Source organism: Mchenga conophoros, linkage group LG6 (assembly GCF_057382185.1).
Source record: "Mchenga conophoros isolate Kocher_MC1m ecotype Shallow Benthic linkage group LG6, M_conophoros_male_GT1.1, whole genome shotgun sequence".
Taxonomy (NCBI): Eukaryota; Metazoa; Chordata; class Actinopteri; order Cichliformes; family Cichlidae; genus Mchenga; species Mchenga conophoros.
In genome coordinates this window covers 23,470,776-23,494,784 of record NC_140531.1, presented here as the reverse complement: position 1 = coordinate 23,494,784, position 24,009 = coordinate 23,470,776, and the positions used below count along the sequence as shown (strand labels likewise).

The 24,009-nt window shown below is 41.8% G+C and overlaps 1 protein-coding gene across 4 annotated transcripts in view; it reads left to right on the top strand.

Annotated features, from left to right (window-relative positions):
• Window positions 1–518: 518 nt before the first annotated feature.
• apbb2b (amyloid beta (A4) precursor protein-binding, family B, member 2b) overlaps window positions 519–24,009 on the top strand; it is a 56,254-nt gene continuing 32,763 nt past the window's right edge. For 2 of the 4 annotated variants that reach the window (XM_085276875.1, XM_085276874.1), the window contains exons 1-3: window positions 520–669; window positions 19,583–19,701; window positions 20,692–20,749. In XM_085276875.1, the coding sequence (XP_085133001.1) occupies window positions 20,734–20,749 (16 nt within the window). In that variant the 5' untranslated portion in view covers window positions 520–669; window positions 19,583–19,701; window positions 20,692–20,733. Of the gene's footprint in view, window positions 670–881; window positions 1,193–19,582; window positions 19,702–20,691; window positions 20,750–24,009 lie in introns of those variants that run through there. The other 2 variants (XM_085276872.1, XM_085276873.1) reach the window with 2 other exon arrangements.

Sequence of the window (24,009 nt, the reverse complement as noted above, 5' to 3'; positions counted from 1 at the left end):
AAATAAAGCTATATAAAGCCCCAATTGGCATTTTATATGACTTCAACTAAAGATATGAGAACAAATTGTGTGTACCTAAAGATGTGTTAAGTGTCTTAACAAACAAACAAACAAACTCTGAAAAATTTGAGGTGCAAGATCTGAACTGAAAAAATAGTGAAAAAGCAACCTATGTCCAAAGGAAAACTCTGGAAGATCTTCAGAAAGAAATTAAGATGTCTCGAGACTTTTGCACAGTACTGCTTATACAGTAATTTCCACATTATGCTTGCTTATTATTATATTATACATTTTAACCTATTCTCTGCAGTTATTCCTTCCCATCTCGTGTGTTAGGAATAATCATGCTTTCTGTCGACATTTTCATTGTCACTTTTTTTTTGGACAATGCTTTCCTAACCAACAGTTCATCTTTGCTACTGAAACCTCTTGATTTAAAGCTGCCAGCAGGCATCACAGATTAAAGCGCTAATATTGAGCCGCTCTCTGCGTAGGCAGTAAAAACAGAGGAGCGTTTGCTTCCGGAGCAGCGTCCCCCGGTTCCCCCTGCCGGAGACCAGCGGCATCTGGGAGGGAGGAGAAAAGGGAAACAATCCGAGAACGGAGGGGTGGAGAGAGAGAAAAAAGACAGGAGCTCTGCGAGGAGTACGTGAACCCGCAGGAGAAGAGGTGAGTGATGTGGTATGCCGATAAATTTCGCTTCAACGCAGGGACTTGCGGTCGTTTTACGTCTCGTTCAAATGAAAAACGGGAGTTAACTTTTCCCGTAATCTTCCCCGGGCGACGCAGTGATTGGCATCTGAGGGGCCCGCTGTGTTACAAACGGTTGGCGAAGGTGGTGGTGGTATAGGAGGATAGGCTGGGGCGGCAGATGAGGGGAGGGGGCATTTACGGGACCCAGGGTATGCTTCTTTCACTTTATTGTCACGTATTTTCCCGGTGTCCGTGGACGAGCTCTCACACAGCGTTCAGGGAGTCACACGTTCAATGCGCAGCCGTAAACGGAGCACGGTCGCGGGCAAGGCAGCTGCCGCTGACTCCAGCTTGACTTTTTAACTCAGCCGCTGTGTCGAGGGGACCGAAAAACAGGAGAACCGTCCGACGGTGGACACAACATACGTGTAAAATAACCTTTGTGGCACCTAACGGCTCTTAAACGTGTGTCGTCTTCATGCAGAGGGCCTAGGCTCAGGTAAGAGACGGGGGAAACTGTCCAATCATCCAAACTTGGCCAACCTCAAGACAAAAACAAGGCTTTTTTTATGCTTCACACCCCTAAATACCTTCATATGAGGCAACTAGCCAGTTTGGTGCATTAAGCTAAGTCAGTAAGATATAATATTCATTTCGGCAAGTGACCAAAATAAAAAATAAAAAAATCAGAAAATTTTGAGTAAAGCCTAGATTGGTGTTTTTATCAGTTATTCGTGGATCAGGCAACAATGTGACCTTCCTCACATCTTCAGTTGTATAGTAAATCATTTAAATTTAAGATGATTGATCCAACAAGTATCAGTCTGTCACTCCAACAGTGGCTTAAACCTTTAATCAATTATTAATTTTCTGTTTGGAACTAATTAGCTGACAGATTAATTCAGCCTGCGCCAGTTTTCTGTCCTGTGGTTTCCATCCAGAGGTTGGAAACATTCCCATGTCGTGCTCTGTTTACAGCAACAATTTAAGTAATAAAAAGGCTCATTGTGAAACAAACAGGCATAAAGGGGGTATTCTCTTCACTTAGGCATATTACATTGAATAGTGTGTGGGGCTGTAGGCCATCAGAAACCCCTGGGAGCCCAGTCAGGGACTTGCAGTGGTGCTTGGTCCTGGTTGGTTGTGGCTAGCTAATCATTTCCAGCCTTCCTCTGGTTGTTTCTGCCAGAGCTCCCTGAGAAGATACGGCTGTTTGTTTTATGCAAACATGGAGCCACTTAATTGCATGTTTATGTTTTTGCGATATAAAGAATCTAGAGGAGGACGTGAATAGCTTTCCTGTTTTAATTTTCTTAGAGGTAGGGAGGAGAAAGAGAGAGGGGAGAGAGTGAGAGTTTGGGGTATGTAATGATTGTGCATAAACACCTAGAGGGAGCGTCACTGTTGACTCTTGTGGTAAGACTGTAAACGCTCGGGACACAGTTCATGTAATATATTGCAGCCTATGAGGAGAAGGAGTGCTGAAGTTGTTGACAATAACACCAATTGTCAGAGGACCCGATTTCTTCTTTTAGAGTGCACCACTGAGGTTTCACTGCCAGCCTTTCTCTCCTGGCTCTGCTGTATTTGTTTTGCATCACATTTGCACTGGTACTTACTTACTGGTGTATCTGTTTCAAAGGTGCAGTCATGTTAAAAAGCCTCATGAGTAAAGCATGCTTTGAGTCTGATCTAAATATCTTCCCAGTTCTCCCTTTTCCTGCCTTTGCTTCCTTTTTTTATTTTTTATAAGCACTTTGTTGGTAAACAGCTTGTGCTCTCTATTTTAAGCTGTGGTTGTGGCGGTGTCGGTTTGGTGAGTTCATTTGTGCAATTGCAAAACTGAATGTGTCACTGGCTGTACCACCATAGTAGAAATGGTGCACTGTCATCCTCTGCCTCGCCTCCCTCGCTATCCTTGCAGCCTCTATACCCTGCTGTCTTGCTTTTCATTCAAACCTAGCCCTTCTCTGCAGTGTGTGTGTGTGTGTGTGTGTGCGTGCGTGCGTGTACATGATGTCATTGCTAATTGCTCAGGGCTTTTGGGTTTGGGTTAAGTTGGTTTATATTCTGCTCCTCTCTGTGTTGCCAGCCTCTGTCGTCGCTTCATCCTTCTTTTCCCTCGTCATTTTCTCTCTCTCGCTCCTTTGCCCTCCCTCCCTCCCTCTTGTAGCATTTCTATACAGCAATCAGGAGTTGCTGAGTGTGGAAAAAGTGACTCGGACATTTATGGGTCGAGTTTTGGGCCAAGCACTGCAGACTGTTCCTGAGTGCGTCTTTGTTTTAGCTCTGGTAATATTTGGTATGAGCTCCTCGCTTTCAAGATGCCAACTCATCCTCAAAGGAAGGCGTGCTGCTGCACGATTTGGACACATGCACAGAATGCAAGCGCAAGTCGGTAATGTCTCGTTTTTATATGAAATGAATCAACACATGGCACCTGACCCCTGAAGAATCAGGATTTTAGAAGTTTAGCAGTTTTACAGTCAAAGAACATGAGATGAATGTCAAAACCTTTTCAGCATTTCTGACCCTTAATAATTTCATGAAATGTTGGTTTCAAATCAGTTTTACTGCAGTGTAAGGGTGAGGTAAAATCTTAGCGTTATATTCTGAAGGCAAATTTATTTTTATTTTGTATTTTTTGATTCGAGCATCAGTTCTGCAGCATATATCATTGTTGCACTGGCAAAGTTGCACTTGGGTCAAATTAAGCTTTAGCCTGTGGAAGTTCTGCTTTTCTGTGAGGCAGATAGGAAAGGACGGGAAGATGGAGTAAGGTGAAAAGCATGCAGGAAATGATCTGTGGTGGCCTTGCGGCATATTGGTATCCCACTCAACCCAGGGAGCTAAACCACCTCCCAAAGGTCTCGATTTTAACCTGTATTTTAATACCAGGCTCATCCTTAAGCTGTGTGAAAATGATTTCTGAGATAGTCATTTTTTTTTTGTTAATGACTGGTATCTGTGAAAGAGTGTTCAGATATTCCATATAATAGCTGATCAAATGGCTTTAGGTGCTGAAGAAGATTTTCAGAATCGTCATAAAGTGAACATGCATGGACATCAGAGACGGTCTGTTTGTTTTTAGCCCTTTATGTGGCTAGTTGTTGTACTTTTGGGATTATAAGGGCTAAAAATGCAAAAAAAAAAAAAAAGATTTTTAAAAAGAGCAAAATTTGAGGACCTAGTATGTAGATAAAGTTTTGCATGCCTTCATTAAAAATACTTGAATCGTGTGATGGAGGGGCTCAGGTGGGCATTTTTGTCACATTTGGTTGATTGACCCTAATCCAGGCTGTCACCTTGCAAAGCTTTGAGCACAGCCTAAAATATGTTTCAATAGCCGCGCTAGCCACAGTCCTCAGCAGAATGGGTGCAGTTGTTGGAAAGACGATAAACCTGCATGTGAACGATCCCGGGACTTTCTTGCCTTGCAGCACCAACTCGTTAGTCTGTGTGTGGTCGGGGTCATGCACAGCAGCTGACGAGAAAGCGTGGTGAAAGTGTGCGTGTGTGTACATGCTTGTGTGACTGAGCGTTTCTGCGTGGGTGTGTGTGAGCAATCAGATAAAGAGTTCGGAGATCCGCTACCACCACCCTTCTTCCCTTGTGTAACAATACTTCTGGTCCGCCCCTGACCAAACAACTGTTTGTGTGTGTGATTTTTAGTCGTGTGTGTGTGTGGTGTGTGTGACCAGATTGGACAGATGAATGATGAATTAAGGACAGCAGAGAGTAGATTCATCCCAGGCTGTCATGCTGGCAGGATAACCACGCTACGATTTGTTTGTGTGGATTTATGTGTGCTGCTGGGTCCGGGAGACTGTATGTGTGAGTTGTCAATCTTTTTTCAGCATCTCATTCTCTTCACTTTCAGCCCCCTATCGATGCCTCTCAATAGGGTTATTGTGCCCACTGTTAGGCAGGCTGCAGTGTGTGTGTGCGTGCATGCGTGTGTGTGTGCGCGCATTGTTGTTGCAGGGAGCAGACAGCCGTGAGGTGTGTTTGAACAGGGAAGGAGCACAGAGGCCCTGTTCATCCTGCGGGGTGTGAAGCCAGATGATAGGGCCCCTTTTTTTTCTCATCTTTCCATCTGTCCGTCTGTCTCGCCTGTTTTTTGACAGCTTTTCGCCCGCATGCTTGCTCCTCATCGCCGCCTTTTCCCCCCTCCACTTTTTTCCGCTTTGTTTTCTTTTCTTTTTTTTTTGTGTGTTTTTCTGTTTGTGTAGCGTGTCGGCTCCTGGCAGCCTCGCCGATGGACTGTCTCCTTGCTGTCAGAGCGCTCTGGGATCGGGTCATCAGTATGCACGTTATTCTGCCTCCAAATTACCTGAGGATGAGGCGAGGATGGACAGGATTTCTACTTTTGAAAGGGGGGGGGGCTTTTTCTGCGACTCTCCTGTTTATATGTTTCTGTTTCTGATGTTGTCTTTTCCACATGGCTGCACTTTCCCCTGTATACACCCATCAGTTTCAGTTCAGCTGCATAAGGGTTTTTTCTTCTTCTGGCTTTTGGTCTGGCGTTCCCTTCTCCCTCCTCTCGCCTCCTTTTGGCTTTTAAACAAACACACGTGCACACACACAGTCATATGATATGAAAGTGGCTATAAAGGCCAGAGCCCCAGGTGCTACTGTAAATTGGCCTACTTAAAAAAAGTTCAAGGATTTGGGCTGTCTCTAAACAAGGATTAAGAAGTGATAGAAGTGAGAGTCTGGACTCCATGTCTCAAGGACCACTTGGGTAAATGGACAGGTGTTCCTCTGTTAGCAGGTAATTGGATTTCAGAAAGAATTTTTAGGGGTGGGGGAAAAACCTGAAGGGCTTGCCAAGCAAAATATTTGCAGTGCACTAATAATAGCAAGCAGAGCTGAAATTAGTGCTTTAAGCATTTAGCCAGGAGATACGATAAAGAACCAAACATTCACATATAAAGAACAACATTTGTGCAAAAATATGTTAAGCCCTTACTGTTTCCCTTGCAAATTGGCACAAATCTTGAAAATGATTGGAGATCATTTATATGTTTGGTGAAATCAAATTGTAAAAATTTAACGATAGAACAAACAGCTCTGTAGCCAGAAGAAAACACTTAGCAATGAGGCTAACTTGGAAAACAGGTTTCAGTTTGCCAAGGAGCATAAAGATTGGACTGTGGAGGAATGAAAAAAGGATCACGTGGTCTTATGAGTCCAGATTTGCCCTGTTCCAGAGTGGTGGTGCATCGACCATCCCTAGTACCTACCATGCAAGCCTGTGGTTGCAATTTTCATTGTAATTTTTAGGTGGTCTGTGTTCAGAAAACAAGGTCAGCTGACTACCTGAATATACTGAGAGCCCAGCTTTTTCCATCCATTTGTGGCACAGGGATATTTTAATTATATTTGACAGCGCCAGGATTCGTTGGGCTCTAACTGTCAAAGAGTGGTTCAGAGAGCATTTTCACACATGGATTGGCCACCAATGAGTCCAGACCTTAATCTCATTGAAGAACCGGGATTTGCTGAAGAAGACTTAATGTATCGGTCTAACTCTCATCATCAGTGCAAGATGTTGGTGAAAAAGTGCAAGTCTAGATGGAAATAAGTGTTGTAACATTGCATAAGCTTATAATGGAACAGTGGATGTGTGCTGTCATCAAAGCTAACACAGTCCAACAAAATATTAGTGTGACTTTTTTTTTTTGTTTTTTTTTTTGGACCAGGCAGTGTATGTTTGACGCTGCTGTTTTCAGTGTTCAGTAGTGACACTGATATGCACAGTGAATGTATAACATAATAGTAAATGTAAAATAGACACAGGATGCCTCTTGAAAAAATTGACTTATCGTAGATCATAGTCGAGGCCTGCTTCATCACCTTCCCACTGATGCTTTAATTGAAAACTATTTCTCTGATGCCACTCGATAATGCAGGTCACTTGATCCCTGAAAGTGTATGAGAAAACTAGTTTTAGCCAAATATTAGGTCTTTTCTACATCAGCTGTGTGCCAAGATCAGCAGCAGAAGGCAACACTGATTTTGTTTTTTGTTTATTTTTTATCTGTAGGGGTTTTTCGGCTGGTTTAAAATCCCACAGAAGAAATGGTAAAACTGCCACGAACCATTTCTTCCATCTTGATGTGGAAGGGCAGAGCCTGTAAATTCCTGTGTGGTGAATGCACAGGATGACAGGTGATCTAAAAGTTGAATCATGTGTGCAGTCATTGTGGTGGTGTTCTTTTTGTTTTTTATGCCTACATCATATCCTGTGGTGGGAGTATAAATAACCGAACATCTGTGGTAAGGATGTGATGCGGTGCCAGCCTCATCTCCATATCTTTACTGTGATTCATAAAACCGCAGTTGCATTTAAAACAACTTTGTATTGGGGATTAAAATTTAAATTAATTGACTAGTGTCGCTTTGATTAACCACACAGTGCTGGAATTTGCTTATTGGCTTTGCACTCACTCGTTAGAATAAACGAATTGGCGGCCTTGACCTCTGTTTGCTCCTAACAGGGGTGGTGCAGAGCTGGTCCACTAGTTGTGGTTTAGCTAGCTTTGTCATCCCCATCCAAAAGCAATATCTAGCAGGAGAAGAATGGCCTGCTTAAGCTGGGAAACAACAACGATAAGCAGTACAGAGACAGAGGGAGAAAGAGACAGGCTTTGTGTAGGAGGAAGAGGTGACAAGAGCCAGAGATGGGGTGATTTAAAGTATTGGCGACGGAGCAATCATTGCAACGGTGTCTGTAGTTTCGTTGGCAGTGATGGGACATTCCTTTTCTGATGAGTCACTCGCTCTGATCCACCAACTGTCCTCACATCTTTGACGCTAGTACCCCGTTGCTTTCTCTCTCATTTTCTGAGTCTTTCTGTCTCCCTTCCTTCCTTTCCCCCCCCTTTAATTTGGCAAATAAAGGCCGAGCCTCCAGCCATTTTGATCACACAAGGCTGTGATATTAATACAATCTTGTGGCATTATCATGCAACAGCTTGACACAGGCTGTCTAATGAAAGGTGAGATAACAAGACTGTGCTGAAGACACACACACACAGTTTGATTAAGTGCTGTGCCATTTGTGTCTAGACTTCCCTGTCCTCTCGGATGTCCTGTCACATTTCGGCTATATATAGGATACGCAGTCTCTCCACTGCTTCTGCCCTGGCCTTGGATCTGACAGGCCTTTTGTGCACAGCCATGTCTGTCCGCCCCTCTATGTGTTTCTTCAGAGGGGAAAGGTGTGGCTTTCCAATAGCCAATATCCTCTCTTTCTACCAAACAAAAGAATATGAAGCAGCTGTAATGTTTGCAGTCAAGTGAGAAGTAGTAAGAAGCTCTAATGATCGAAGTGCTTGCTTTTTGCTGACTCATATTGATAAAAGAAATGACAGGAGCATGAGGTTTGATAGTATAAATATAACCTGAGTCAGAAATAAAAATATGGAGAACACTTTATTTATTCTCCTTTTGGTCTGCAAAGAGATATTTTCGGTATTTAGTGAGATGAAAGAGTGAATGAGCAAGTCAGAATTTTAAGAGTTCAGCGTCCCATTTTTACCTGGAACTTTTATATTATATATATATATATATATATATATATATATACATTATTATATTTTATATTTGGTAACCTGTGATTTTTACTGGGTTAACCTCTCTGGGTTAGTTTCCACCAGGTGACCAGTGACCTGGTTTGGGCTAGAGTTGGCTTCGCATCTGCTCCTTTTTAATGGCATTTCCTTCCATTTGGCACACCCAAATGGAAATATTATAGCAGATGACTTGTAAAGCCAAAATGGATTAACAGGACTTGATTGGAAAGGTGTAATCTTCAGGCTTTTGTTTAGCACATGGCTAAAGTAGAACCTAACACTACCCCTAAGAGGCATGTTATAGTTATATACATGGGAGGACATCTGCATGCTGGACAGCTTTTTGGATCAAAACAGCCTTATCTATGGAGACATACAGTGCACCAACTGTGCACCCTTTAGTTAAAGTGGACTTTAGTCATTCCTGTTCTAGTGGACTTAATGGTCCATGATAGCTACAGCTGTCTATGTCCATAGCAGGGTGTGATCGCTGCTTAAGCAGGTCTCCAATGATCTGGTGGATGTTAGTGTTTGAACAAATTAATGTATGAGACTTTGGTTGAAATGTGCAGAAAATAGAGAGGTTCCATTTTCCCTCATTTTAAGTATGTAGCTGAAACAAAACTTAACCAAAACATTAGATGGGGTGTCCTGGCCAGGTGGATGTTGAGACGCTTGCTGACACATGACGCCAACAGATTTACTCAGCTGTAACTAACGGATGTTAATTCAATGAGTGTGTCAGACAGTGTTGAATTTGCACTATGTGTAAAGTGTAAGAAATGTGGTAAAAGGCACAGAGTGTGATTGTTTAATACAATGGGGAGGTGAACTCTGTCTTTTTAATGTTTATCTGCGATGTTCTCTGCGGTATTGGGAACTGCATCATGATGTTCAGGTAGATGAGTGGCCATAGGCTCGTTAGTGATCGAGCTCATACGGTTGACAGCTGGTGAATACCAAACAGCACCTGTTAATCCACCAGTTAAATTTGAGAGCAGATTGCCTTTTTTGCAAAGTAACTCCTGTGGATTCATGACACAGCTCATCGTGCCAGTAAGTGACTCGCAGCACCTTTTCCTGCTGCTGTAGCCTCAGATTCAGTCTTGATATTTGAGCTATAGATGCTGTTCCCGTGGTGACTTTGAGTGATGAACTCTTTGGTTTGGGTGCCTAGCAACGGGAGTCAAACGAGTATTCAGTTTTAATTGTGAACTATTTGATGACCAAAGATGACCCCCACCCCACACTGCTCTCAAATGACTGTAATGAAAGTACTGGATGGACCTTAGCATGTTCTTCTATTTCTGTTGTTTAGTGGTAGTTGACAAACCGTGGTAGTGGAGCATTAAAAAAGAAAGAAAGTTCAGTGATGCAGACCATTTCTCTAGTTATATTAAGTGTAGTAAAGTGAGACGACTCTTGAATGTGCAGGACTGCCCATTTTGCATAACTACAGTGGGGCAAAAAAGTATTTAGTCAGCCACCGATTGTGCAAGTTCCCCCACCTAAAATGATGACAGAGGTCAGTAATTTGCACCAGAGGTACACTTCAACTGTGAGAGACAGAATGTGAAAAAAAATCCATGAATTCACATGGTAGGATTTGTAAAGAATTTATTCGTAAATCAGGGTGGAAAATAAGTATTTGGTCACCTCAAACAAGGAAAATCTCTGGCTCTCACAGACCTGTAACGTCTTCTGTAAGAAGCTTTTCTGTCCCCCACTCGTTACCTGTATGAATGGCACCTGTTTGAACTCATCATCTGTATAAAAGACACCTGTCCACAGCCTCAAACAGTCAGACTCCAAACTCCGCCATGGCCAAGACCAAAGAGCTTTCGAAGGACACCAGGAAAAGTATTGTAGACCTGCACCAGACTGGGAAGAGTGAATCTACAATAGGCAAGCAGCTTGGTGTGAAAAAATCAACTGTGGGAGCAATCATCAGAAAATGGAAGACATACAAGACCACTGATAATCTCCCTCGATCTGGGGCTCCACGCAAGATCTCATCCCGTGGGGTCAAAATGATCATGAGAACGGTGAGCAAAGATCCCAGAACCACACGGGGGGACCTGGTGAATGACCTGCAGAGAGCTGGGACCAAAGTAACAAAGGTCACCATCAGTAACACACTACAACGGCAGGGAATCAAATCCCGCAGTGCCAGACGTGTTCCGCTGCTGAAGCCAGTGCATGTCCAGGCCCGTCTGAAGTTTGCCAGAGAGCACATGGATGATACAGCAGAGGATTGGGAGAATGTCATGTGGTCAGATGAAACCAAAGTAGAACCTTTTGGTATAAACTCAACTCGTGGTGTTTGGAGGAAGAAGAATACTGAGTTGCATCCCAAGAACACCATACCTACTGTGAAGCATGGGGGTGGAAACATCATGCTATGGGGCTGTTTTTCTGCCAAGGGGACAGGACGACTGATCCGTGTTAAGGACAGAACGAATGGGGCCATGTATCGTGAGATTTTGAGCCAAAACCTCCTTCCATCAGTGAGGACTTTGAAGATGAAACGAGGCTGGGTCTTCCAACATGACAATGATCCAAAACACACCGCCCGGGCAACAAAGGAGTGGCTCCGTAAGAAGCATTTGAAAGTCCTGGAGTGGCCTAGCCAGTCTCCAGACCTCAACCCCATAGAAAATCTGTGGCGGGAGTTGAAAGTCCGTGTTGCTCGGTGACAGCCCCAAAACATCACTGCTCTCGAGAAGATCTGCATGGAGGAATGGGCCAAAATACCAGCTACTGTGTGTGCAAACCTGGTAAAGACCTATAGTAAACGTTTGACCTCTGTTATTGCCAACAAAGGTTATGTTACAAAGTATTGAGTTGTATTTTTGTTATTGACCAAATACTTATTTTCCACCCTGATTTACGAATAAATTCTTTACAAATCCTACCATGTGGATTCATGGATTTTTTTTTTCACATTCTGTGTCTCACAGTTGAAGTGTACCTCTGGTGCAAATTACTGACCTCTGTCATCATTTTAGGTGGGGGAACTTGCACAATCGGTGGCTGACTAAATACTTTTTTGCCCCACTGTATTCATAACAGCGTTGCTTATCTAGCTGCTTATCAATACCTAGCTACCAGTGCCAGTTCCATACTGGTTATTAACAACAGCCCTAAACAAGGAGGACAGCAAAGAGGATGCTCTGCTGGGATTTTAAAAACTTTCTAACCACATTATTATTGCAAGGACACTGTCTGAGGTCTTCAGGCATATAAAAAAAAGCAGTAGGCACTTGCTCTCAAATGTTACGTTTTGGCCTTCACCCAGAGGAGAATCTTCTGTTGTTAAAATATACAGCTCAGAAAAATTCACAACGAGGTTTAAATCACACATCGACTCTTCAGGATTTAAGTATTCAAGCTTATTCAAGTTTACTTATATAGATTGTAAAATTTGCTGAGAAGAGAAGGAGATGACAATGGCCAGTGGAAACCAACAATACCAACACTTTGAGGGCTGGATTCAGAATCACACCAGAGTGTCTCCTCTTTAACCCATTTTTAAAGTGGGGTGTCATCATATCAGACTTTGGTTGAGTAACGTAACACTGACTCTTTGAGTGAATAGTACTTTAGGCATTCAACAGATGTTATGATCACTAATAATACAGAGTACTTAACATAAAAAAACAAGAAAAGGTATTTGAAAATGAGGAAAAAAGTGATATTGTAATATAATCCTGTAACCATGAAATGGAAAACGATTACCCCGAGCTGCAGGCACATGACAGGCTGCACTATAAACGTGTTGTTGTCACACTCCTGGCACTACTTGTTGCCGTCAGCGCTGGGTCCAGGAAAGAGCTGTGGTCTCATTACGTCAAAGACTTTCTGGCTGCAGGACCGGCTCATCTGCGTTACTGCGTTTCGCTCAGTGTCACTGTATTCGTGGTGCACCCTTTCTCCCCCTCCCTCGACCTCCGTGCTCACCCACAGGAAAGAGGGGTCTGGTAATGGGGGAGGGGTTGGTGCACACTCGGTCCCAAGTTTCCCAAATCCAGGAAATGGTCTCTTGGCTTTGTTTCTGAAACGGTTTTTTTCACTCCTACATCAAAAGATTTCAAACCCTGCAGAATGTTTTCTGGGCTCATTTTCTAAGTGTGTTATATAATTCTTTAACCCCCTGTCACCCCCAGCTGCTTCCTGACTTTATCTGGGCTCGTTTCATCAGGAGCAGTGTGTGTGTGTGTGTGTGTGTGTGTGTGTGTGTATATCTCTGGAGTCCTGCGCCTTTGACTGGCTGACGTGTTGAGAGAGTTATGGTTAAATAAGTAACTCTATATGTGTTTTCTGTCACAGCTGACCCATTTACTTTCAAGTATACATACAGAGGGCATTCACTGTCACCGGCAGTGTTGAAGAGCTCAGTTTGCTCTGGGTCAGTGAGGGGGATGTGTACACACATGTGCTCACAAATGCTCATTACTTACCTTCATTCTTGAGGCATGTAGCTTTTGTGTTTTGTCTGCTCCTCCTGTTGACTAATTAGTCTTTTTTTTTTTTTTTTTTTTGCCCCCCACCTCACAGTGGCCCTGGCCCACCCACCCTCACATGCCTTAGATTCTTTGGCACACCCTGAAAATTCCCCCCTCCTTCCCTTTCTTTTGTGGTAAATTTTTTTTTTTCCCCCCCCTCTCACCGTCCCGCCCATGGAAACCACACCGGACGGAAAATGATATAGCTACACACACACACACACACACACACACACACACACACACACACACACACACACACACACACACAGATGCTGTAAGTCTTTAATTGTGCCTTAAACATCGAGCTATTTGTGTCCGTCCTTCACTCTCTATACATCACTGCTGCTTAGACGAAGCACGGCCGTGTGAGCATGCTCACAACTTGGAGCTCTGTTTGCAAGCTTTGTTTGTATGTGTATGTGTGTGTTTGTGTGTACATAAGGTTGTTTGTTTAGGCTGCAGTACCATTCAAAGTGTTACTTTGTCTCTGTTATTTCCCGCTTTGACAATTCAAGGATACACACACACACACACACACACACACACACACACACACACACAGTGACGTCTAGCTTCGATTGCAGCTGTGGAACCAGATTTTGTAAATGGTTAATGTTTTCTTTATTGTTTTTATGCACACACACACACACACACACACACACACACACACACACACACACACACACACATCATGACGATGCTTTCCAAATGAGATTACAAAGAGCATCTTCAATAAATCATAAATAATGATCTCTAAGGAAGAAGCGTAAAATACATCTAGCAAAAACTAACCAAGTTAGCTCTTCTTCGTGTTATCGTCCTCGTCTTTCCTTTTCTTCATCTACTGCTTCTTCTCTTTCTCCTTCTATCTTCATCTGCATGCATTACTTCCACTCTTCCTTCTCCTCCTTCATCTTCTACCTATCCTCGTCCACTTCTTCTTTCTTTTCTCCTCCTCTTCAGGTCTTCTGCTACTACAGCTTGTTTTCCTCTCATTTCCCCCCCGTTTCCTCATCTCCTCTCCCTCCTTCTTAATCTTCTTCTTCTGATCTCCCTCTTTTCTTCTACTTCATCTCCCTTTACTCCTTCATCTAGCAGTTGTCAGTTTCCTCCTTTTTCTTCTTCGACTACTACTTCTCCTCTTCCACCTGCTTTTTTTTCCTCTTCTTCGTCTAAGTCGTCATCATCTGCATATTGTTGTTGTTATTATTATTACATTTTCTTCCTCATTTTGTTTCTCCTCAGCCTCTTGAAAAAGTAGAACAGCTCAACAGTGCATCATTGTAGTTTAGATGTAGGCTATGTAGTAGGCAACATTAAATGGGACACGGGTGGTTGGGCCGTGAGGAGCTCTGCACCTTTGACAGCATGTTTTTTGGGCAGTAGTGTTGTCAGCTTGTCGTGGAAGTAGTTTGCAGCTACGTGTTGAAGGCCTGGGCTTTTCTGCAGCCAATGAAAACAAAGCCAAGAAAGATCTGGGAAGTTTGCCTGCTATTGTGCAGCTGCCTTACAGTTTCACGTCCTAATCCAAAAAGTCAGAAAAACACCCCGCTGCATTTTCTGTTTCTGCATAGCTCGGCTTGTCTTGCTGGCTTGAACCCATCCGTTTTGTTTCCGGCGGCCTGGCCTCTGACTGCGACAGTTTTGCTTTCTTGTGAGTCTTTTTCGGTAACAGATGGGATTTCTCACGAGCCGTGGGGGAGAAGAGAGGGGAGGGGGCTGTAAATCAGCGTTATAGCGAGAAATGGGTGGTTTTATGTGAGTTTACAGACCCCCTTCACTTTTATTGAGGAAAAGACAGCATTTCTCTTCTTGACAAAGAGAAGAGTGAGGGATTGAAAGGTAGAGGATGAATGAGGTGGAAGCCCGGAAAAGAGAGGGAATTGGACAAGAAAATAGGATAGAGGGGGGAAAGGTAAAAGTCAAGTGGGATTAGCAGGGGAACTAGAATGGTGAGAAACTTTGAGAGGGAGGTGCAGGAAGGAGTGATGAAGCCCATCAAACTGCTGGCAGGCTTCCATCTGGCGTATGAATTTAAAAGCAATCTCAGTCCAGAGTGTCGGTGGTTGGAAACAGCACGCACGTAAAAAGAAACAGAGACACGGAGAGCGATGGAGTGTTTGCAGCTGCTTCCTTCATTCTTTTAGGATCTGGACACTCCGACATACAGACGACACTAAGTGCATGCACACACACAAAAAACAGCACACACTCAGTGGGCTGGCCTGTAGGTCAGAAGTTAAAGGTCAGTGCCAGACTGTGACACATCCTAGATCTTATTACCAACCCCTCCCCTCCCTCCCGGTGAGTGTTTTGTCTAAATGTCTGTGTCTCAGCTTGAACGTCTGTCCCTATATGTATCAGTACCACTGCTGCCCTGCCTGCAGATAGGCCCTCTAATTATGTATAGCCCCCCCACCACCACCATCCACAACAGAGGACTGCAAGGAGTGCTTCAAAGGTGCTGACGCTCCGATGCAGCCCAGATCCAGATGTAGTTGGTATTCAGACTTATCGTTTTAGTGCATTCCTGAACTGTAGCTCCAGCTCCTCTTTTTTTTTTTTTTTTTTTTTTTTTTTAAAAACATCATAATGATATGGCATCTTCGGTGCAGTCTGTATTTAGTGTTTGGACAGTGATGTTTTTTTGTTGTCTTTTACTACTTTAGCTCGCTGGACTTAAAATGAAAAGACCGATTTTTAAGTGCTAACTTGAAACTTTAAAGGCAAACTCCTCCAGTTTTATGCATCAAAGTGTTTAGACCAAATTTAAATGGTCTGCACCAAACAGCACCCTGTATTTGTTTTTTGTTTTTTTCAGCGCAGTCGAGTTAAGTGACTCCAGTTGGTAGAGGTGGAGCCCTGTGTCTGGATCGTAGTGAGCACAAAAGATGGATGTAGCCATCATGAAGTCGCCTACTGCTTTCTTTTTAATGAAATGAGCATTTTCAGGGTTTGAAACCAGATACCCCAACCGTGGGGTGGATCTGACTCTTGAAACTGCATGCCTATACGAACATACCCTGGGTAATCCTTTTTTTTTTTTTTTCTTTTATTTAAATATTAGAATAATCCAAATTCACAAAATGGATTTGGTGTTTTATTCTCTATGATCCGTAATGAGTGCCTGAGCCCATAAACTCATTGGGAAAGGGCTTACAGAGGTCAAAGCTGAGGACTGTTTTCCCCATAGACATTCATAGGACCAGAAGTTCTTTTATTTCCCCCATAATATTAAAAAGGGTTATTTTTTTTGTACTCTATTTACCCCTTTAAAGCCTTCTAGGAATAAGCATTTCATGATCTCTTCTGAACTGAATAGTTTCTGTCATATTTCAGGCCTGCTTTTAGGACAAAAGGACTGGGCATGCATCAGAAGTTAATGAGGGTGGTCTCTGCCTACCCTTTCTATTAGTTGTCAAACCACATTTTTATTGATATATAGTGATGTGTGAAAACAAGAGTACATTAGGAGGACATGGGAGGGTTCCAGCTGTTGTAAGAGCTGGGCATTTTGACATTAGAGTCTGTGTGCATTGACTCGATTGTGAAGCCTGGCTCAAAAGGCCATTAGAGGAAGTGCAGACTTGATTTCCAGTGAGGTGGTGGTTGGTGCAGATTACTTTATCATCATTATTATTGTTATTATTATTAATAATAATAATAATAATAGATCTGGTTGTGTGTATTAACAAACTAAGAAAAATTGAGATTAGACTGCTATGGCCTCCTTTCTCCTCAAGCCTTCTCCCAAATCATAGGCGTAAGGATGAACTGCAAATGCTGCTTAGGTTTAAGGCAAATATCCAAACTGCCAGACTCTGCAGCAAGCTATCCATTTGTTTTCAGTGTGGACACCCTTTTGTGCAAATACCCACAAAGTCACATATATTCTCTGGTATGCAGACTTGTTGCAGCAGGATCCAAGTAACCAAGCATGCCTTGTAATTTTAATCCCAGAATGCAACATTTCAATTTTTTTTTAAACACCAACCCTCTTTCTTTGTCTGAACTTTTCTTTTTCTATTTTCAGATTATGCATGAAAATTGAGTTGCCTTCAAAACGCATCTGTGCCTGCTCACGGTGTGATTCCTAAAGTGTTGCTGTTCCCAGGAGTTTTTAAACCCTTACACCTGATATGGCAGATAGTGTAGTCCATTCGTGTCCCAACATAAACCATTAAAATGAAAAAAGCATTAGAGTATGTGCAGCTGGTGAAAATTATACAGCTTCTCCTCAGATGTGTGAGTGTTTTATCACAGTTGCTGTAACACTTAGACAAACCAGATGTTTGACTGTTATGTAAGTTGATACTCAGATTGGTGTCAATGTTTCAAGTTTTAAATAATATTGACAATCACATTCATGGATGTATGTGAACTTCATAACACTGCTCAGTTATGTAAACCTGTAGAAAAATGATGTGAGCTTGGAGACCTTTTGTTGTTTATGGGATGTTTTGCAGCTCTGTTGCTTTGGTTCCTTTATTTCCACTTTAGCACATGTCCTGAAATTGGCATTTAGCCGTGGCTCGTTTTGAACATGAACCAACAATGCAACTTTATCTGATACATAGAAGAAGAAGAATTCACTGAATTTGTATTGCATTTATTGGCAACATTAATCTAATTTATTTTCACTGGTCACATTTCAGCTCAAAGTGAAGCTTTAGGCTAGTTAGATTTTTGTTCTTTTGCACACTCAGACACGCATTGCATGTGTTGCTAATAGGAGACAAATGACGTGACATGATATTAATCACACTCACAACACAGGGTTATGTTGCCATGAGTGTTTATAAAAGCTTTCCAACAGGTTTTTCTGAACCAGCCTCCCTCCGAGTGGTTCGGTAAGACGAATGAGGAGCACAAGAAGGAAGCCAAAACATCTTTGTGTTGCGAGTGTTGCGTGAACTCACTCGCCTACAGTTTTGCAGTCAAGTAAGAAACTTGCAAAGTAAAGCTGCTGGCATTGTAGGTGTGAAATGCTACATTAGCTCTCCCAATAGCTGCTTCTGCCTCGTGGCAGCAAACGCAGAACGACGCCGAACCCAACAGATTAATCCACAGAACAGCAGTTTGTTACCATTATTAGAGACAAATCTCTAATTTGGAAATCCAAAAATCTTTGGTGTACCACTCAAATCTTTAATGATAACGTTACAGAAGCCTAAAATGAAATATTTAATCTGTGTTTTCATCAAGTAGGTTTTGATCTTCTGGCGATTTACTTGTTGAAGGTGATTTTTAGTTCTCTTATGTATTTTTTTTTTTTTTGAAGATTTAAATCTTTAACTCAAATTTAAAGATAATTTACAAAAGACTTTTTTTTGAATACATTAATACTATATATGGTTTATCGTGGCCAAATTGTAGTACTTTCATGACCCATCACAGGGCTGGGACCCTCATTTTGGTCCTGAATCCCTTATTCTTGTTCTGAAATTAGCAACCATTAAAAAATTGATTTTTTTTGTTTATCCAATGATGCAATAACATCTTTTAGGTGGGCTGATTTCCAAGTTATCTTTTGCCGTAAGCCACTTTGATGATTTTTAAACATAACCGTGCTATGAGGTAAACAGTTTCTGAAGTTATTACAATTTTTACACCCTAAAATAGGGCTGTGCGATATGACCAAAATCTCATATCCCGATATAAGACATCTATCGTCCGATAACGATATAAATCACAAATTTTACATTTTCTGTAAATTCTGTGAATCTCAGGCTGCTCGACTTGCGTGAAGTGTTTCCAGCTGTGCGTCGTGTACCTGGAGACGAGTGTTTTAACTGATGCATGAAACGATACATTTTTAGACATAAGTTGTAACGGCTGCAGTTTTCTTTGAGTATTTATTACACGGCGTGCTGCGGGGAAAAGCCTGTTCTAACGTTTGAGTCTAAGGTTTATTTTTTAGCACCTGACAGCTCTTTTTTGCTTTTCATCCATAAATACCCTGCATACTCTTTCACATGATTCAGTTTATTTTGAAGTCTCAACAGGATCTTGAGCTTTATTGTGAAAGGTTTATGTGGAAAATAAACAGGCGAACACGCGATGCTGTTACCGTCGTTGTTGCTAACAACAACGCATAAAAACAGGCGCTTGTCCGTCTGTAGTGTGGTTATATTAAATATAAGAGAAAGAGAGAACTTTAAGAAATTAATATAGCCATTACAGTGACCATCAAAACGATGAAAAAATATTGCCGTAAACACTTTATTTTGCGACACCACGAAACAAATGATAGCCTAAAATGAAACTATAGACGTTTTTATATCGTCATCCGATATATATCGTTATATCGAACAGCCCTACCCTAAAATCAGTCCAAGGGTCTTCCCAGCCCTTCAGCCAGATGTAAGTGGGATTTTTTTATGGTCCATTCTAACTATACTCATTATCTTTCTCTCTGCTTCTCATAGTTGTGTGTTAATAAGAACTGTCCAAAAGTCTGCTGTGTGTGCGTGCGCGTGTGTGTTGGAAAGCAGAGGAGAGTTTACAAGCCTCCGGCGGCATTAAGTTTATGATGGTTCCAGTCAGCAAAGGTTTGGCCCGACTGCACCAAAGAAAGAAATATGAGCTCTCTACAAAATGAACCTTATGTTCTCTCACACACATGCACATATATATATCCAAACATACACACCCATCTTGTGTATTCCTGTTTGATTGAGGTTGTGAATAATTGATGTCTTTATTATTTGTCCCTCTTGTGCCCTTCAGACCTCTCGCTCTTTCTGCTCACCCGTCCCTCAGTCTCTCTCATTAATCCTATTTCATGTTTCTCTCCCTCAGGACGCTGCTGCTGCTGCTGCTGCTGCTTCAGTAAAGCCATGATTGGATGAAGAAAGAACCATTGACTACCAGTATGGACCTGCTCCATCCTGGAGTTTTCCACCATCCTTAGCTCTCAGGTATGCAACAGCTATTTTTTTTTTTTAAGTGCTTTTCTGTTTTTCTTGTAGTAGTGACTGAAAATAAAGGCCTGTTTCTGTTTTTTATTTTTTTAAAAGTCTTGCATGTGATGCAGCTGTTGAACTGAAATAATGTAGGAATAATATTATATAGAGATTCTTTTTACTGGATAGCACATGTCTCACCTTTAACCTACGTTTTCAGGCTTGCCTTAGAGCTGTGATTCCTGTATCAGAATTATTGTCTAAATAACTTTTAGTGATAAGACGACCTCAAAAGTTCCCTATTTTGACCTACCGTTATGGTAGGTCAAAATTGGGTAGGCCGCTGAAATATATAATTGTGCTAGTCTTCATCAAAAATGTACTGACAGATTTTCCTTGGAGTGACTCAGGTGGACTGCTTCAGTGTTTGGATTGACTTCAAACCTGATAAGAAAACGATCATTTCCAGGTTCCTCCCACCTTTAAGATACCACCTTAGCTTTATGCTAGGAAGGAAGCATTGTTGGATTATCTTAGTGTTTACAGCAACAGTAGATTAGCATTGCTAACATAACTTCTATACCCCTGACCGCAGCTCTATCATTATGTGTGTTTTGTTTAATTATTCAGAAATGCTTTGGATATCCACTTTAGTTTCTGCTGTCTCAGAAACCTCTTCCGTCTCCCTTATTACTGTATTATACATGCAGAATCAGACGTACTCAGGTCCGTGTGTGTGAGGGACACAGTATGGAAGACGTCTGAGATCCCTATCGACTGATTTCTTCTTTGATTCCTCCATGTTTGATTCATAGTCTCCGTTTAATCATTTTGATTTCTGTGGCCAGCATCCTTGCTTTATCACAGTGTTGTGTTGTCTCCATAGAAACCAGCTGTCAGTGGGTTTCACATGGATGAATGCGGTCTCTGTGGGCAATCCAACAACTTCTCGTAATTCTTTTCATTCTTCTTCTGATCATTTTGTTCTTTTTTTCCCCCCCTCAGATCTGAGTCCACATAACTCTGAACAGTGACCACAGCCAGTGTATGACAGACCTGTCAGGTACGTACACACGCACCCTCAGTCTGTTTATTATTGGGTCACAAAAACAAATAATTTGGAGTACTTAAAAACATTCTCTTGATACAGTACAGTCATTCAGTCCTGTGAAAAACTAAGCACATGATTCAGTAGCTTGTTGAACCACCTACAGCGACTGTAACTTGTATTCTGAGCAACTTTATCAGTCTCTCACATTTATTATGGAGGAATTTTGGTCTGGTCATCTTTACTTATTGCCTGCAAACCTCGATAAACTGAAGCAGTCATTTTTGCACACCTCTCCCAGTTCCCACCGCAGCATTTCAATCAGGTTGAGGTCTGTACTGCGAGTCATTGCAACACTTTCATTATTTTCTCTTTCAGCCATTCTTTTGTAGATTTGCTGACGTGCTCGGGATCATTGTCCTGTTAAACGACCCAGTTTCATTTAAGCTTCAGACAGAGCTTTAGACAGATGGCCTCATATTTTAATATTAAAATATGTTACTATACATGTTCTGGGGTGCAACCGAGCAACCCCGCTTTTTTTTTTTTTTGTCAAAGTGAAGAAATAAAGTGACCACATTCACCTAATCTGGTGACAATTCAAACGTCATAAACGAGAGTTGTGGTCAAATTGAAATCTAGAGGTTGTTCTTATGTATTTTTAGGCATTTCTGGAGTGAAGTATTTCAATGACTCATGCAGTCATGTCTTACTAAGGTTTGAAGCATGCAGTTTACTGCAAATTTCTTCTGAATTTAACACTGACGGTATCACAGACAGATGTGGCTGTGATACTTGCTGTTAGGAGTATTCATTTATTTGAGATTAGAGGGTAGGATGTTATCAGAGTGTACTTGGCATGGCTGGATGGCTCAAAGCTGTGAGCAGGGTACCAAAGCTTCAGCTCTGACCTCTGACTCTTTGCCGAGTCTCTGTTTTAGAGCAGAGACCCACAAATCCTGGGTTCTAAGTAATGCTGGTATTTTAATGAAGCAGAGCTGGGTGTGGGGTGCTGGAGGGAGGAGGAGAATCGCAAGGATAAGATAAGGAGCAAAGTCATTTTTACAGTGAGCTCTGGTGCGTTTGCAGTGTTTCAGGGTTTTAGTCACACTTCCAGTCAGAGATCCTGAGTCTACAGTAGATCCAGAGTCGACCATGTAGCAGGAGTGCACCTCTGTACATTAACAAATTCTGCAAGATCACATTGGCATGCAGAGACAATAGAAATGTGCATATTTATGCTCGTAATTGTGCATAGATCAGCGGTCCCCAATCCCCGGGCCTCGGACCGGTACCGGTCCGTGAGTCGTTTGGTACCGGGCCACGAGAGTTGAGGCTCAGGTGTGAAATGTATAGTTTTCAGGGTTTTTATCGGTTTTCAGCATTATTTTGTTATCGTTTTTATCGTTTACTCGGTTTTCCTGGGTCTTTTCACGTGTGTTATGAATAAATTTTCTTTTTTACGGTACCGGTACTAGTTTTATTTTGTTGTATTTATCCGCGACACCTTAAAGTCCGGTCCATGAAAATATTGTCGGGCATAAACCGGTCCGTGGCGCAAAAAAGGTTGGGGACCGCTGGCATAGATGTTTTGTGTTCTCCTGTATCCAAGTGTTCAGAAATCCAAATTTTCCAGATTTCAGTATTCAAATCTCAGGTTTATACAGCAAACGTCTTTCTAATAAAGCAGCCTTTCCCCTGATAAATCCTGCACTTCAACTATCTCTCATGAACAGCTGTCTCAACAAGACTAAACGGCCCCCATCAATTTTCAACAGATGAGTTCACCCTTATATCAAAACACATCAGTTCCCCTTCAGCTGCCTCTCGAACACCCGTAAAACCTGCGCTTAGGCTTTAATATTTGGTGGATTACTCGACTCTTCAAAAAGGCTGCTCGTTGTTGACCTGCTATTATTTGTGCTGTTGTCGGTAGAATGAAGTAAACCGCCATCTTTGTGCTTATAAATTAGTGCTTTGGTATTATTAGGTCACCTGCAGAACTTTCTACTTACTTCTGTGGATTTATGTGACTCCACATTCCACTTTAAAAGCTGCTGGTAGCAGCGCGTTTATGCATTAATGAGTAAAAATAAAAGACATGTTGTAGCAGCTCAAACTGTAAAAGTTAACAGAACAGAATGTATTTTTCTTAAAGTCACTGGACTTTATTCACTGCTGAAGATGGCTGACCTTTTTCTTATTAATCTTTAAATGACATATATTTTTAATAATTTGTTACATGCACATCACTTATTATTATGGACCTGACTTTAAACCATTTTTAAAATGTTATTTCTTCTCACCAGCACAATTGATTTGAAATGAGACTGTAATCAAAGGATATACTTTTGGCTTAAATTTAAGATGCGCGAAAAACTATTGCATTGCCAGTTTAAGAATCACAATTGTTGTTGATCTTTTTCCACTTTTTTTTTTTTTTTTTTTTTTTTTTTTTAAACCATATGTCCATTTTTTTTACAGGCTAAAAAAAAAAAATCAGCTAGTTGTTTGATAAGCCTTTTTATAGCCACTTGTCTTTTGTTTCCTCATTATTCAGCACGATCAAAGTGTTTAATTTGTATTTGATAACTCTTAATGAGAACTGTCAAAGAGGTGTTGATGCAAGCGATGGAGGGCTTCATTAGACTTGAAACAAAACAGTCCTATCAGAGAGATAGCAGAAACTTAATTGTTGATTTAACCACCACTCTTGGAGCATTCTCAAAAAGAAGGAATGCACTGGCCAGCTCAGCAACAGCAAAAGGCCTCAAAGACGACAGAAGATAATTAAAGTGGAGTAAACAAAATCCCTTTGCACCATTTGGCCAAGCCAAGAGCATTCTTGTAGGCGATAAGGTGTCATAGTCCAAAGTCTGCAATCAACAGTCGTCTTCATGAATGTAAATACGGAGAGTTTACCTCAAGATGCAAACCACTGACGCTTAAATAGAAACATGAGATCAGAGTTTAGATCAGAGAAAAGATCAAAATACTGTTTGAAAGGATTAAATCAACTGGAATGTGTATGAAAACGGTGGCAACAGAACAGTATTTAGAAGACTGGAGGCGTACCACATCTGTCCATCGTGGTAAGGTGGTGTTATGGCGCGGGCATGTTATGCATCTGAGTCTATCGTGATATGACTGCTGCTTGAAGTATCTGCCCAGATCCCACAAAAGCTATGGTTATCTATATTACAGATCAATAATAACTCAAAACGCACTACAAAAGCAACCCATGGGTCCGACCTTAGCTCAACTAAGCGTGCCTG